Consider the following 14,606-nt stretch of genomic DNA (forward strand, 5'->3'; position numbering starts at 1 on the left):
CAATGATTCTGCTAGACCATTTTGTGTATGAACATGAGCAACCAGATGCTCAATTGTTATCCCAGTTGAAATACAATAATCATTAAAGGCTTGGGATGTAAACTTACCAGCATTATCAAGACGAATTGTCTTAATTGCATAATCTGGAAATTGTGCTCTTAGCTTTATTATTTGAGCCAACAATCTCGCAAATGCCATATTGCGAGTTGATAGTAAGCACAAATGTGACCATCTTGTAGATGCATCTACCAAAACCATATAATATTTGAATGGTCCACATGGAGGATAAATGGGCTCATATATATCTCCCTGTATACGTTCCAGAAATACAGGGGATTCCATCATAGCTTTAATAATTGATGGTCTAATAATTAATTTTCCTTGAGAACATGCAGCACAAGAGAATTCCTTAAATTGAAGAATCTTCTGATTCTTCATTGTATGTCCATGTGAATTCTCAATTATTTTACCCATCATATTAGAACCAGGATGGCCCAACCGGTCATGCTAAATAATAAAATTATCTTGATTAATAAACTTCTCGTTTACTACGGCATGTGTTTCAATCCTGCTAATACTTGTGTAGTATAAGCCGGAGGAGAGAGCAGGTAACATTTCAAGCACATATTTCTTACCAGACATTATTGTAGTAATATAAAAATATTCAATCTTTTCATCATTTGTAGTCTCAATATGATAGCTATTTTGTCGAATATCTTTGAAACTTAATAAGTTTATTTGAGATTTACTACAATATAATGCTTCATCAATAACCAAATTTGTTCTTCCTGGTAGTAATAAATTGGCTCTTTCAGAACCTTTAATTAATCTTGTGCTACCGGATATTGTATTAACATTCGCTTCTTTCATTACCAAATAAGAGAAATATCTCTTATCTTTTAAAATAGTGTGTGTTGTAGCATTATCCAAAAGACAAATATCATCTTTATTAATCTTGAGTCCAACTGAAGACTGAGGAATTTTCATATTCTTCATAAAAAAAACAAAAAATACATCATAAGAAATATGAAAGACAAACAAAACAAACATTAAGAAATACATTAGGAATGTAGAAACTAGCAACACATGATGCATTAGGAAAATACACTCAAGAAAAATAAACTAGTTGCAAACATAAATAACAACTTTTATAGCTTCATTCCCCAGTAAGATGATTAGTTCTTCCGTCAATATCCTCAAAGAAGTCTCCAGCTTCTAAATGAGTAATATTTGTTAGGCCTCCAAAATCATCATCTTTATATGCAAGATGTGCCTTAGAATCATATTTGTTTGAGGGACCTGCTTCATCATCATTATTTTGAAAGGTCAAGTGTGCCTCCACATTATTTTCTTTTTTTTCTGAGGGAGGCTTGATAAAGTTTGACAACATGATCTGGCGCACGACAAATGCGTGCCCAATGACCATTCATACCACATCGGTGACACATACTAGTTTTACCTTTTGAATGATTAATTTGAGAACCCTTATTGTTCTCCAATTTATTTCCACCATAACGACGATAATTGTTTCGTCCCCTGCCACACCCACATTTACGACCATGTCCACGACCACGGTAATTATTTTGTTTTCTTTCAAACTTATCATATGCTGCTACAACATTCACTTCCGGAAATGGAGTTAACCCAGTGGGACGGGCTTTATGATTTTTTATTAATAGAGTATTATTCTGCTCTGCCACAAGTAGGCATGTGATTAATTGAGAATATTTCTTAAAACCTTTTTCACGGTATTGTTGTTGTAGCACCACATTTGAAGCGTGAAAAGTAGAAAACATTTTTTCCAATAAGTCCTCATCTGTGATAGTGTCTCCACATAATTTTAATAGAGAACTTACTTTAAAGATAGTAGAATTATACTCACTTACGGTTTTAAAGTCTTGCAGCCTTAAATGTATCCACTCATACCGAGCTTTCGGTAATACCGTAAGTTTAGGTGGTCATACCGATCCTTCAAATTAATCTATAATTCAAGTGGATCTTTTACGGTTAAATATTCAGTTTTTAACCCTTCATGTAGATGATGACGAAGGAAAATCATGACTTTCGCTTTATCCTGATTTGATGCTTCATTTCCTTGTATAATAGTATTTCCAAGACCTTTAGCATCAAGGTGAATTTTAGCATCAAGGACCCATGATAAATAGTTCTTCCCGGTGATGTCAAGTGCCACAAATTCAAGTTTTGATAAATTTGACATAGTGAAAACTTAATAAAATATGGCTCAGCTTAGCGGGAGTTAAGAATAAAATTAGAGCTTTGTGCTGATAACGTGTTATAAAATAAAAGCAATGCAGTAAAATGTAACTAAGAAGAGATAGAAAGAAGGAAGAAGTCTTTTCTTCTTTCACTTTGGTGTATCTTTCCATTGCAATTAATAGCCTTTTATAGGCATAAAAAGTAAAGATGATGGACATAAAGTAGGAATTTAATCTTTAAGCTATTCACAATATGGACATCCAATGTAGCATTCAATGTACAAATTATTTATAACAAGAATAAAATTATTCTTTTCACTTATTATTCTCCTCTTTAACTGCCATTAACTACTCTCTATATTTTACTGGTAAGTAATCCCTCTTTTTTTGTGATTTGAGTTGCTGATTAGAGGTGTAATAAGTGCCAAAGAAAATATAAGAGAAAGTAGAATAAGAACAACACTTGCGCTGGAATGAAATAAACAAATTCTGCTACTAATATAAGCCTCAAAGTCATTTGAGGTGTTGGACCCGTGCTATGCACGGGCAATCATATCTAGTGTTTTAGAGAAGGAATTTTTACCTTCCTATGCCACATATGAAACCTTATTACCCTCAATATTTAAGGTTAGATATAATTACATTTAGTATACTAAATTATCATTTATATACCATAATTTAAAACAGGGATATAATTAATGGGGCATTTATACGAGGCATAATTATAGGACCGTATATTCCCACGTTTCTCTTTCTTTTTAGCTCAACCACCTTCCCCACGTTTTACCTTTACCCGTAACTCCCCCCCCCCCACGTTTTACCTTTCCCTTCACTCCTCCACGTTTAGCGTCTGTTTTCTTTTTACAGAACAAAAGCTACACACGTTCTTCATTATTCTCCATGTAAATTCACCAAATATTGAAGTTATCATTCTACAAAATTTGTTCCCATCTTTAGTCAAGTTGAAGTTAAACCATGAAGAACATCAAATTTCCCAAAAAAATACCTAAAAAATCTACAGTAGGTGATATCCCCTCTTTTGGGTGTTTTAACACCAAAATCACCACAAAAACAAGTAAAATCTACACATGCAATGGAACCTACTACTCACATTTTATCTCCTAGGCAAATCCGTGCCGAGATGAGAACAAAGCAAATGCACAATGTAGATGCTGGAGGAAGTGCTACAACTGGCGGCAAACAACTCAAAAGAAAGGGGAAAGAGGTATGTGTAGATGATGACATTGTTGAAGATGCCCCTAAAATTCCAACAGTTAAAAAACCCAAGTTGTCTCCTGCTTCCTCAAAACAAAAAATGAAGAAACAGTCCAAAAAACTCCCAAAATTGGTTTAGAAAATTTTTTTGGTGAAGGTAAACATTTATTATTTTCGTTTCCAGTTTTTTAGTTTTGTTTTGGATGTAAAAATCTCTGTTTTAAGTGTTTTGGTAAATTATAGATTAGTTGTCTTAGTTTTGTAGATTATTTGTAGTTATGAACAAGGTGCAAATCTCCGTGTTTTCATAACGGGTTAGTTATCGAACCCGTTTTCATAACCCGTTTAAGTAATAGGTTATGAAACCCGTTAGGCATCGTCTAAATCTCCGTGTACATTCATAACGGGTTATGAACATGGTTTCATAACGGGTTTTGAAGATGAACAAGGTGCACAATCATCAGAGGTTCCAAATGTCGATTCTCCAACATTGGAACCCAAACATACAGATTGTCAAGAGGACAAGGAATCTGTGGCTAAGAAGCTCAGGAAGCTAGAAAAGGGAATTGAACAGGTAATATTATAACTACATTATATTTACATATTTGCTACAATTTATCTACATTTCATAACAATTTATGTAGTATACATTGTAGTTAAATTGTAGTATAATTCTATAGTCAGCCGTGTTGGGATTGCACACATTGTAGTTAAATTGTAGTATAATTGTAGCAATTTATAGACAATTGTGAAACCAATACTGCCTCGTACATAATTAAACTGATTTGTAATTTATTTGAATAAAATTACCAACTAACTATATTTTTAACTTTTAGGTTGATGGAAAGTTAGAGGATTTTAGGAAGACTGTATTTGAGGAACTCCATGACCTTCGAGTGTTTATAGATGATTATGTGAAGAGTGTTTTGAATTTGATAAACATGAGATATGATGCGGATGAGGCAAAGGTAAGAGTTGACATATATTTATATACCAAAAAAAATTATGACATGAAACAATATACTCAAACTAACATAAAATCTTTAGTTTGCTGGTAGTTCAACCAAAAACAAGGAGTGAACAACCAACAATTTTAGTTCAATATTGGTGAGCAAGTGCATCCAAGCACAAACAACACGGGTATCTACAAAATACTTACAAATATATATACTTAGTATAAAACTTTATAGAGCATAGTTTTATTATTCACATTTTATCTACAACTTCCTACATATATCTACAAATTTTAAGGCAACATTATCTAGTATTATTTACCTTTTTTTAATTATAAATTGAAGCTGCAGTTTGTCCAGAACATGTTCCAGCACATCTTGACTTATATTCAGAATTTCAAGAAGCAACTGAGGTAGAACAAGCAGGTATAATATCATACTGTCATTCAGAATAAATAATTGTTGTTTATACAGTTTTACATTTTTGTTAAGTAAGTTATGTTTTATATAACAGATATTGAAGATATCAATTCACAGTCCCCAATTCACGGAGTGACTGTAGCAGCTCAGATAGAACAAGTCATTGAGAAACAGCTAAATGAAGGTGAAGATGCACAGCATGTGGATGAAGTTGTTTCTGAAGGATAAGACATTGATAAGAAGGGTGTGACATTGGATGACTTTGAGTTGCCAGACAACTTAACACAATTGGTTAAGTATGGCAAGCCCATACCAGATGAAGCAACCCTTATTCATCCGGGGAGAACCAGGCAACCGGGGAAACATGGACGATCACCTTTCATACCTCTATATAGTTCTGGAGGCAGCAGCTCTATTGGACCTAAATTTTTCTACCTCAAGCACCCCTTCACAACTCTTATAGGTGAAAATGTAGATTCTGATGTGTTAGATAAGTGGTTATACCACCGTAGTCGCAAAGTATCTAAGAGGTATGAATGCTTAATTTGATACTTTCATTTCAGCATTTTAAAGTTTAAATATGTAATTCATTCTGTGATTTTTTTTATTGGACATTTATTTGTTGTTACAGGAGGAAGGTTCTCTTTTCCATAAAGGATAACCAAATGAAGCCTTGGTTAAACCTTGGAGTTAAAAAGGTGGATAAGAAGCACTGGTTTTATTCCATTGCTCACCCTGGACAAGTCCTCAATGACTCGGTAAGTATCAAAGAATAAATTCACAAGATATATTTTGTCTTCTGTTTTGTAGTATAATTGTAGTTATATTGTAGATATGAAATATATGTGACTATGCCTTTTATTATAAATTGTAGACATTTCGTATAAATGATGCTCTTATTATTTATAGTGTGATTGTATTTAGGTTGGACCTTATGTATCATATTTGATGATGGATTGTATGTAAAGATTGTATATTTGGTAATTTGGACAGAATTGGTATATCTATATTTCATGATTGTAGTTAATTTGTAGTTAAATTATAGAGCAAGTTGAAGACTTATAATATTAACTGTAGTTTGAATGTAGATATTATTGAGACCTTATGGTAGTTGTTGTGTTCCATTTGTTGCTGTGTATAGCAGCTAAAGTGTAGCTATTTGTTAGATTATTTGAATTCTGGCTTTGTAGTTTAAAGTGTAGCTGCTTTGTTGATAATTGTAGTTACACTGTAGCTTATAGTAGATTTTATTTTATTTTGCAGCACATTGATGTTATTATGTATTACTTGAGAAAAAGAGGCAAATATGGCCCCAACAACAACAACACTAGGTTTACAACAACGGATTGCTTGTTCAAGTCAAAGATTGAACAAATTTATGAGAAGTTCATAAGTTCTCCGCTAGAAAAAAAGTATTCGATTGTTAAACCCGATGATGATGTTGCAGAATATATTCTTGGGTATAGACTTCTTGCTAATGTTGCCTGGGATGAAGTTGACTATGTCATCATGTCCGTGAACATTGTAGAGAATTTCCATTGGTTGTTGGTCGTTTTCGACATAGCGGACATGCAACTTTATGTGTATGATTCCATGGTGTCTTCACACCATCATAATGTTGTTGAATCATGTGTTGATAAGCTTTCAATCATTATCCCTCTGTATTTGTCTTGAACTGGTTTCTACGGGAAGCGTAAAGACATTAACTTCAAGACCACAAAGGCATACATTGAGAAACCAGTTACAGACCCTCACAATATACAGTGGATGGTTGCGGAGATTCCACAGCAAAAGGAAGGATCACTGTAAAAAACTATTCTCTCTTTCTATATGTTTAATTATTATTTTTATAATCATTTGTTAAATAATTAAATTTTTTTGTCTTATGCAGCGATTGTGGTGTATTTGTGGCTGCTTTTGCGGAGTATGTTAGCCTTGGAGATTTGTCAATCCCTTCAGAAGACCTTTCGGATATCGACCAACACCGTAGACTCTATGGAGCTCTCCTATGGGACTATGCTACAAAGAAGCAAGAAGATGGGTCAATCAGTGAAAGTGAGGTTACATGCAGGCTAGCAAGGAGGAAGGGTGTTCCTGCTTTGAATGAGAAGACTAGAGTCCAGAGAAAGAAGAAATAGTGTCCTGTTTTCCTAGTTTAGTTGATGCCAATTTGTAGTTGAAGGAGAATACACTACTTTATGAACAAAATTTTTATTTTTTTATTGCAGCATACCTTTTTGTTTTGTTATTTTATCTTTCATTATTAGTTGTTCACTTGAATATAAATTGGTTGTTTACAGCACTGTATCTTCATTATATTAAACATGAGTATTTTGATATTAGAATATAATTTACCTACAAATAATCTTCACAATATCTACATTTTGGAAACACTCAATGTAGTTATTGTATATAATTTTGTAGTTGTATATGTTCATAATTTTTACGAAATACCTTCAAGTTCTAGGTAATATCTGTATATAACTGTCAGTTGAAGTTAAATTACACAACAAATAGAAGAAATAAATACTCCAATCCTAGAAATATATTTTACACAATTTATCTACAAATCATCTACAAATTATTACCAAGACTACAATTTAACTACATTTAACCTATATTTTACCTACAATCTGGAAACACTTTACATTAAAGTTATTTTTTTGATATCAGTTGTATTGTAGATAATAAATATTAAAATTTAATTACACTATATCAAAGACAAATTTAAATGCCTGACACAATACATAAAAGCATATTAAACACACACAAATTGTAGTCTACTTCGTAATGATCTTTAAAAACTTAAACGATTACACAAAAAATCTGCTAACTTTAACTCACTAACAGTTAGTTTGAATAACTATTCTAATTACATGATATTCATTTCTTCTTGGGCGCATTCTTGCAAGATCTTTTGTTATGCCCTTCACCTCTACAATTTCCACATGACACCTTGTATTTCTTTGACTTTATTTCATCATATGTTTTATATCTTTCCTTTTGAGGTCTCCCTGACTGCCTTTTATCTCCCGTCGGTGGATTTACTACCTCATCCAAAATATATTGTGGCACATTCCATTTTCTTTCATCAGGAAGAGGATTTACTAGTATTTCATACATATGCAGAAGGCTCTCCCTTGTGTAATACGGAGAGCAATAGTTTTCATATGTTTCATTCCTGTGCCTTAATGCTTCCAAAGCATGCGCACATGGAAGTTCTTCAAGTTGGAATTGGCTACAACTACATTTCTTGTTTTCTAGACACACAATGTACCGCTTCACACCATCTAACACAGTATGTATATGATCTGTTGAAGCCCTCACCTACAATTGCAGAACAAACAGAAAAAATATTATCTCAATCATAAAAATAGATTATCTACAACCTATCTACAAATCATCTACAAATATTCTACACCTTATCTACAACCTACAATTATCTACAATTTGACTACAATTTATCTACAATCTGAAAACACTGCATATTAAGTAATTTATTTTTTCTGCACCAAATAAACAGATCTTACCCTAAGCTTCTGAGATAATGTTCTGTTGTTCTCTAATTCTTTGTTGAATTTGGACCCAAAAATGTGAAAGTACCCTTCGCCTTCAATAACTTCTCGTTGGTCCAACGCTCTAGCAGTGTCCGCATATACTCTAAAAGGTCAAATATCGGCAGTTCTCTTGCATCTTTTGTTACAACGTTCAACGACTCTGCAATATTTGATGTCATTGTCCACGTTCTATTCATTGTTGCATGTACTCTTGACCATCTATGATAGCCAATATCATATAGGTAAGATTTCGGGTCTACCTCTTCAATCTTCGACATCCTTTCATTAAATTCATCGAGAGTGTATGACCGTGCTGTAGCAAAGTACAATTCATGTAATTGTAGATGACCCTTCTTGAATTTTGACCTTATATTTGTCCAAATATACCACATACAAGAGTAGTGTGTCATGCCCGTATAGACAATTGATGTTGCCTTCAGTATACTCTCATTCCTATCTGAAACAACACACATTAAAGGTTTTTCACCATATGCCTGCTTGAATTGCTCAAAGAACCACTTTCAAGATGCGTCATTTTCAGAATCAACCATAGCATATGCCAAGGGCAATATTGCACCTACATTATTAATTCATAAAATATTAATTGGCAGTTATGAAAATGTATATAAAAATATAAATATATAACAACTACAATATATCTTCATAATATAGACAATTTATCTACATTTCTTGTAATAGCTACAAAATAACTACAAAATTACTATAATGTATCTACATTTTATAGACTGCCTAAAAAATAACTACAAAAGTTTTACACTTTTTACCTGTTGCATCCATGGTGCTTGCTGTCAGCATAATCCCCCTGTAGGCTGACTTTACGAATGTCCCATCAACTACTACTACTGGCCTACAATGTTGCCAACCACTTATTGATGTACAAAGAACAACAAATGCGTATAAGAAGCATTCATCTGCAGTTTTCTTCAATTTAACAACTGATCCAGGATAAGTCTCCTCAAGAATATAAAAATATTTGGGTAATTTGCTGTAGGAGTCAGCCGGATTCCCTCTCAAAAACTGTAAAGCCTTTTCCTTTGCTCTCCATGCTTGCATGTAGCTTAGGTTCACTCCGTGTTCGGATAACATGTCAATTTGTATGTCCTTTAGTGTGTAAATAGTCTTAGGATCACAATACTTTGGAATGACCATGCTACCAACTACAGCTGCAGTACGTTTGCGCTGTATGAATGTTTCGTCCATTAAGGAGCATGTGTGTTGTCGGTTGAAACTCCTTATCTTGAACATTGCGGAATCATTGATTGACGTTGCCTTGAAGTGCCATTTATAGTTTTCACCAACGCATACAAGCCAGTAGCTACAAAAAAAATATAAAAATTTAATACAGATTATAAATGTAGATGCAACAAAAGGACTGTTTTAACATAAAGTAATATAAACTATAATTTAACTACAATTTATTTACAATGTTTTAAAAACACATATCTTGAGTAAAACACTGCTTTTAATGATCTTTTCACCACAAATATCTCCATACCTTCTATGACTGGATCTTTTAACTCTGAACTGGAACATGTGCATCACAGAAAAGTGCTTCATTGCAGCAGCTACAGTTTGCTAGTCCTAATACACTTGTCCTTCTTCAATAGCGGTTTGAGTAGATTCTGTTATTATTTCACTTTGATATTCCTCTATAGCTGGAGAGGATGTCAAGTAACTTTAGGGATCCAGACGAACCTGCATCAAAATAAAGATAAACAGTGTCATTATAATTTTGTAGAATCTTTGTAGATAATTTGTAGATATAGTGAAAATTTTGTAGTCATCCATTTTAGGATGTCAGACATTATAGTTAAATTGTACTATAACTTTTGCAATTTGTAGAAATTTGTGAAAACAATACTGCTTCGTGCATAATTAAACTAATTTGTATTTTATTTGACTAGATTTTGTTCTAAACATAGATTGTAGTTTTATTTGAAGACAACATTTTGAAATCAACAATTTCTAATCATATATTGTAGTTTATTTTGTCGTATAAGTGTAGTAACTTTGTAGATAATTTTGAAAACAACATTGCTTTATTCTTTCATTAAACTGATTTGTCGTTTAATTGTAGGTAAATGTAGTAATTTTGTAGATAATACCGTAAAACCATAATTCTATGCAATTTCAAACTATACAAACCTGCACTTGTGTTATCGTTGGTGATTGTCAATTCCATATTGAAATCTTGTACACTTATACATAACGGATATGAACCTAAGTTTTTATTCTCCTTTTTGGTCTCCATATACACACGAACCCCTATATCATTCCTAATCTTCAATGGGGGACAATTGTCGTTCACCATGTATTTGATTTTTACAATTTTTTCTGAAGTATCAATCGACAGTTGTTTTGCAATTGTAGAAATCAGAATACTGTAGCTTGCATTCTCATCTACCACAATGGCATCAACTTCAAAATCTCTAAATCTGCAATAGTTATCCCAATTCCCATTTAATTGTAGCATGATTGCGATTTTGGACATGATTGCGTGTTGTTGCTGATGTATTATTCTAAATTTTTTCGTTTTTTTGGATTTCTAGATTGAGAGAAAAAAAGATGAAGAACAGATATACGATCGCCAATTTGATTTCTGAAAACGACGAAGAATAGAATATTCTACAATTTGAATTCAGTTTGTTGAATCTCGAAGATATTTCTGCAATTGTTGCGAAATCTCCTTTCCGTTTCAAAACTTGAATATAATGTAGAATCAACCAATCCTAAGATTCTTTCCTGATTTTTCGCGCGTTATTAGGGGAAGATTCTGCCCTATTAATTCCTAATAAACGAATGGTACAGAAATTGTAGGAAAAATGTGGACTAGGTGGGTAATTTAAATACTATGCATATATTTGGTAATAAAATTTCATATATGGTATAGGAAAGAAAAAATCCCTTTAGAGAAATAGTGAATTGGGGGGTGCCCAAGGTCATATGTAAATGACGTTTATGAGATGGGCTTTTGAGCTGATTCTTACCCGGGTACGGCCCAGTACAAGTATAAATAAAAGGAATTTGTTTCTATATATACAACATTAGGACAATATTTATCCGGTTTGGTTAGATTTTCCTATTTATAAAAAGTAATTAGATTTATTCACAAAACACATATATATCCATCTAAAAGCTATAATTTGTATATAATTTTTTGTTGTATAAAATCCGATCAAAAGCTACTGTTTACATATAACATATACAACTTGCATATAATTACTTGTTATACAGAATCTGGTCAAAAAACTATACTTTTACATACAAATTGGGTATAATTATGTTAATTATGTATTTTATATGTCGTTTGTAATTTGTACATCCGAGTTCCGACATACAAAAATATATACAATTTATTTATGTCTTCTTTTTTCGAGTTCAATATGAAATTCCAAACAAAACCAACTCGAATCTTCACCAAATTTCTTCAAAATTGAGATATAAACTTCAGTGGATATTCTCAATCATTTGCAACACAATCCAAATAAATAATAATTTTATAAAATTTAATTTTCGAATTTAAAGCTTCAATTTTTTTTTTTAACGGATGTCAATAAAATTTAAAGATAGCCATGAACTGATATTTAAGATTGTTTGGGGATTCGGCTTTAGAGGAAATTATTAATTGACTTAATGATTTATATCACTCCGATTATAGTTATGAGTAATTGAACACTCACAGAACTTGAAGAAGTTATTTGGAGCTAAAGATTTGAGGCGCCTCGAGGTTTCTTCCTTTAGTCAAAGGTTGGATTAGAATGTGCATACTAAATTGCTTGATTATTTGCCTCACTGTTCAAAATAAATTATATATTGATGTTTTATACTTCAATACCACACAAGAGGGGAGTGATTTGTGTGATGTCCAATTTTTCGCTTAATTTGATTATAGAAGGACCTGGTTCTTCTATGTGTTCCAACTACTACTGTTGCGGAATAATAAGTACATAAATTAAAGAACACAGAGATTTTACGTGGAAAACACCTGGCTCAAAAGGTGAAAAAATCACGACCTACTTTCCAGTAGGATTTTCCCAAACTCTCCACTAAAATCACTGAGCCAAAAACTGCATTTACAAAAACTCTTTTGTAAACCTAGGATTAACTCTAATCCCGTTGTAGCACACAACCTCAACTGTTGCGACAACTTCAAGTTAACTCTAACTTGAAAACTTTGAGTACCTAATATAATTGCTTCCAAATAAACTTAAAGGTACAACATGAAAACACCTACTACAATTGAACTAGAAATAAAAGACAGACACTTGGAACTGGTTCTTCTATCTGGTTCAAGTAGCTTCAGGTTTGCACGCTTGAATCACATATGAACTACTTGCAAAATTGTCTTGCTATTTTGCTCTCAATTCACGTTTAACTTCTGCTTATGTGTGTTACCTGTAAAAGAGAACAACACTGATATTTCTGGAGTTAGTAAATAGAGATTAACTAGAATTCTGATGCTACTCTTCCTTGGTGGAAGAGTTCTAGTTGATCTCATCCTCTAACTCTATCCTTCGCTTAAGTCGTGTTCTCTTTGTATAAGGAATCTTTCTCCTTATCCAATATGCAACCTTTTCGATCATGATCAGGAGATATCACTTCTGGTAAGTTAGGTTTATCTCCTTCACGTGCATCTCACCTGCTTGAGTTGACCATATCCGTGCCTCGCTAGGATGGACGTGGTCCATGTCTGAGTTCCTTTGTCAGTCTTCAAAACTCACATTTACTTGGGCCAACAAATTTCCCATTTTTGATGATGACAAACTCTGTGCTTTTCATTCACTTAAGCCCTGTCAGAACTCAGCTTATTCATCAATGCAAAGTTAGAAATTTTTTACTTATCATCAAGGATCAGGTTCATTAGGTTATAAACATCACTTATACAGAATATAAAGCACAATATCTCTTCCCCCTTTTGACATCATAAAAAATATGCATAAACACAGTGTGATTCCGAGAATTTTAACAATTACTCATGGTCACTGGGGTCACTACAAGTGTAATCATTGATTAATCATCAGTAATCAACCAAACATATTCAAACTATCAAGGAAATATAAACAGTCAACAAGAGCAAAAACATCAAACTTCATTGATATAGAATATGATTCTGTCACAATCCACAAAAAGAAACAAAAACAGTCAAACATGAGCAAAACAAGAAAAATCCCTAATCTGGGTCACTGAAAGGTCTAGACAAGGTTCAGGAAATGAAGGCTAAAGAACTTAAGTCTTGGAAGAACTAGAGGGTTGGGTCTTGGCTTGGAGAAGGTGCAACATGTCTTGAAGAATGCCATCATTCTTCTCCTTTTCCTTTGTGAGCTAAGCTCTGAGAGCATCTCTCTCAGATTCAACCTCTCTTAAACGAGCCTTCAGCCTAGCTATCTTAGCATCCTTTGCCCCGTTCTCCTGCACTAGAGCTCTGACCTTGATATTGATAGGTGTCTTTTTAGATGAACTAGGTTCAATGGGAATCACATTGACCTCATAGTTACAAGCAATCAAAGTGTTGAATCCAAAATGGTCTTTGCTTGTGGTCATCTCCCACTTCTTTAGTGGTACCTTGCAACGATCAAGAACAGTAGTCAGAATAAACTCATAAGGAGTGGCATGGGCCTTGGAGCCATTGATAATCCTGTCCAGTAACTTAATAAAAAATGCAGGCCAGTTGATCTGCCTTCTACTTTCAAGACACTCCATTAAAAACAAATCCATGTAGTTAGCAATGTATCTTATTTCAAACACTTGTTGACAAATTCAAGCAAGACTTTGTGGCATGGCTTCATTTCACTCTTATGCACAACCTTGGCCTCATTCACTTCTGTGAAATCACAAAATTTCCTAGTGATTGAAAGGGCAGTAGGAAGGGAGTCCAGACTTGGCCATCTTTGCCTCGTGTAGTCATCATACCCTTCAGAAGGGATGTCAAGGATCTCACCCAGCTCTTTTGCATCAAATGTCACTTGAACCCCTTTCACCTGACTGGTAACTCTGCCATCCTTGACCTCTACATTTTCCATGAACTCAATAACCTCATTCCTTGCTAGCCCGGCATCCAACTGAAGGACCATGTCCTTACAACCCTGAGCAGCTAGAGCATCAACCAGTCGAACCATCCCTGGTTCCACCAAATCCTTCAAAAGTCTACCCTTCAAGATTTTTCTTTTGCCAAACTTGGCCAGCTTATTTTGTTCATAGTCAGATTCACCTTTTTATTCACCACT

At 33.5% G+C, this 14,606-nt stretch overlaps 1 protein-coding gene across 1 annotated transcript; it reads right to left on the minus strand.

Moving 5' to 3' along the window:
* Positions 1–7,687: 7,687 nt before the first annotated feature.
* Positions 7,688–10,873, minus strand: LOC138876074 (uncharacterized). Its single transcript, XM_070154966.1, has 6 exons — positions 10,528–10,873; positions 10,020–10,077; positions 9,838–9,906; positions 9,147–9,697; positions 8,622–8,818; positions 7,688–8,131 (listed from the first exon to the last, which is right to left on the minus strand). Exons 1-6 carry the CDS (start codon positions 10,871–10,873, stop codon positions 7,688–7,690), a joined length of 1,665 nt encoding a protein of 554 aa, XP_070011067.1.
* Positions 10,874–14,606: the final 3,733 nt, after the last annotated feature.

This window comes from Nicotiana sylvestris, chromosome 8, assembly GCF_000393655.2.
Source record: "Nicotiana sylvestris chromosome 8, ASM39365v2, whole genome shotgun sequence".
In the NCBI taxonomy this organism is placed as follows: Eukaryota; Viridiplantae; Streptophyta; class Magnoliopsida; order Solanales; family Solanaceae; genus Nicotiana; species Nicotiana sylvestris.

Coding starts and splice junctions, on each gene's coding strand:
- LOC138876074 (XM_070154966.1), bottom strand. CDS start 10,873: ATGTCCAAAATCGCAATCATGCTACAATTAAATGGGAATTGGGATAAC. Junction 9,907..10,019: donor AGCTATAGAGGAATATCAAA/GTGAAATAATAA, acceptor CACATGTTCCAG/TTCAGAGTTAAAAGATCCAG. Junction 8,132..8,621: donor GGATGTCGAAGATTGAAGAG/GTAGACCCGAAA, acceptor CTGCAATTGTAG/GTGAGGGCTTCAACAGATCA.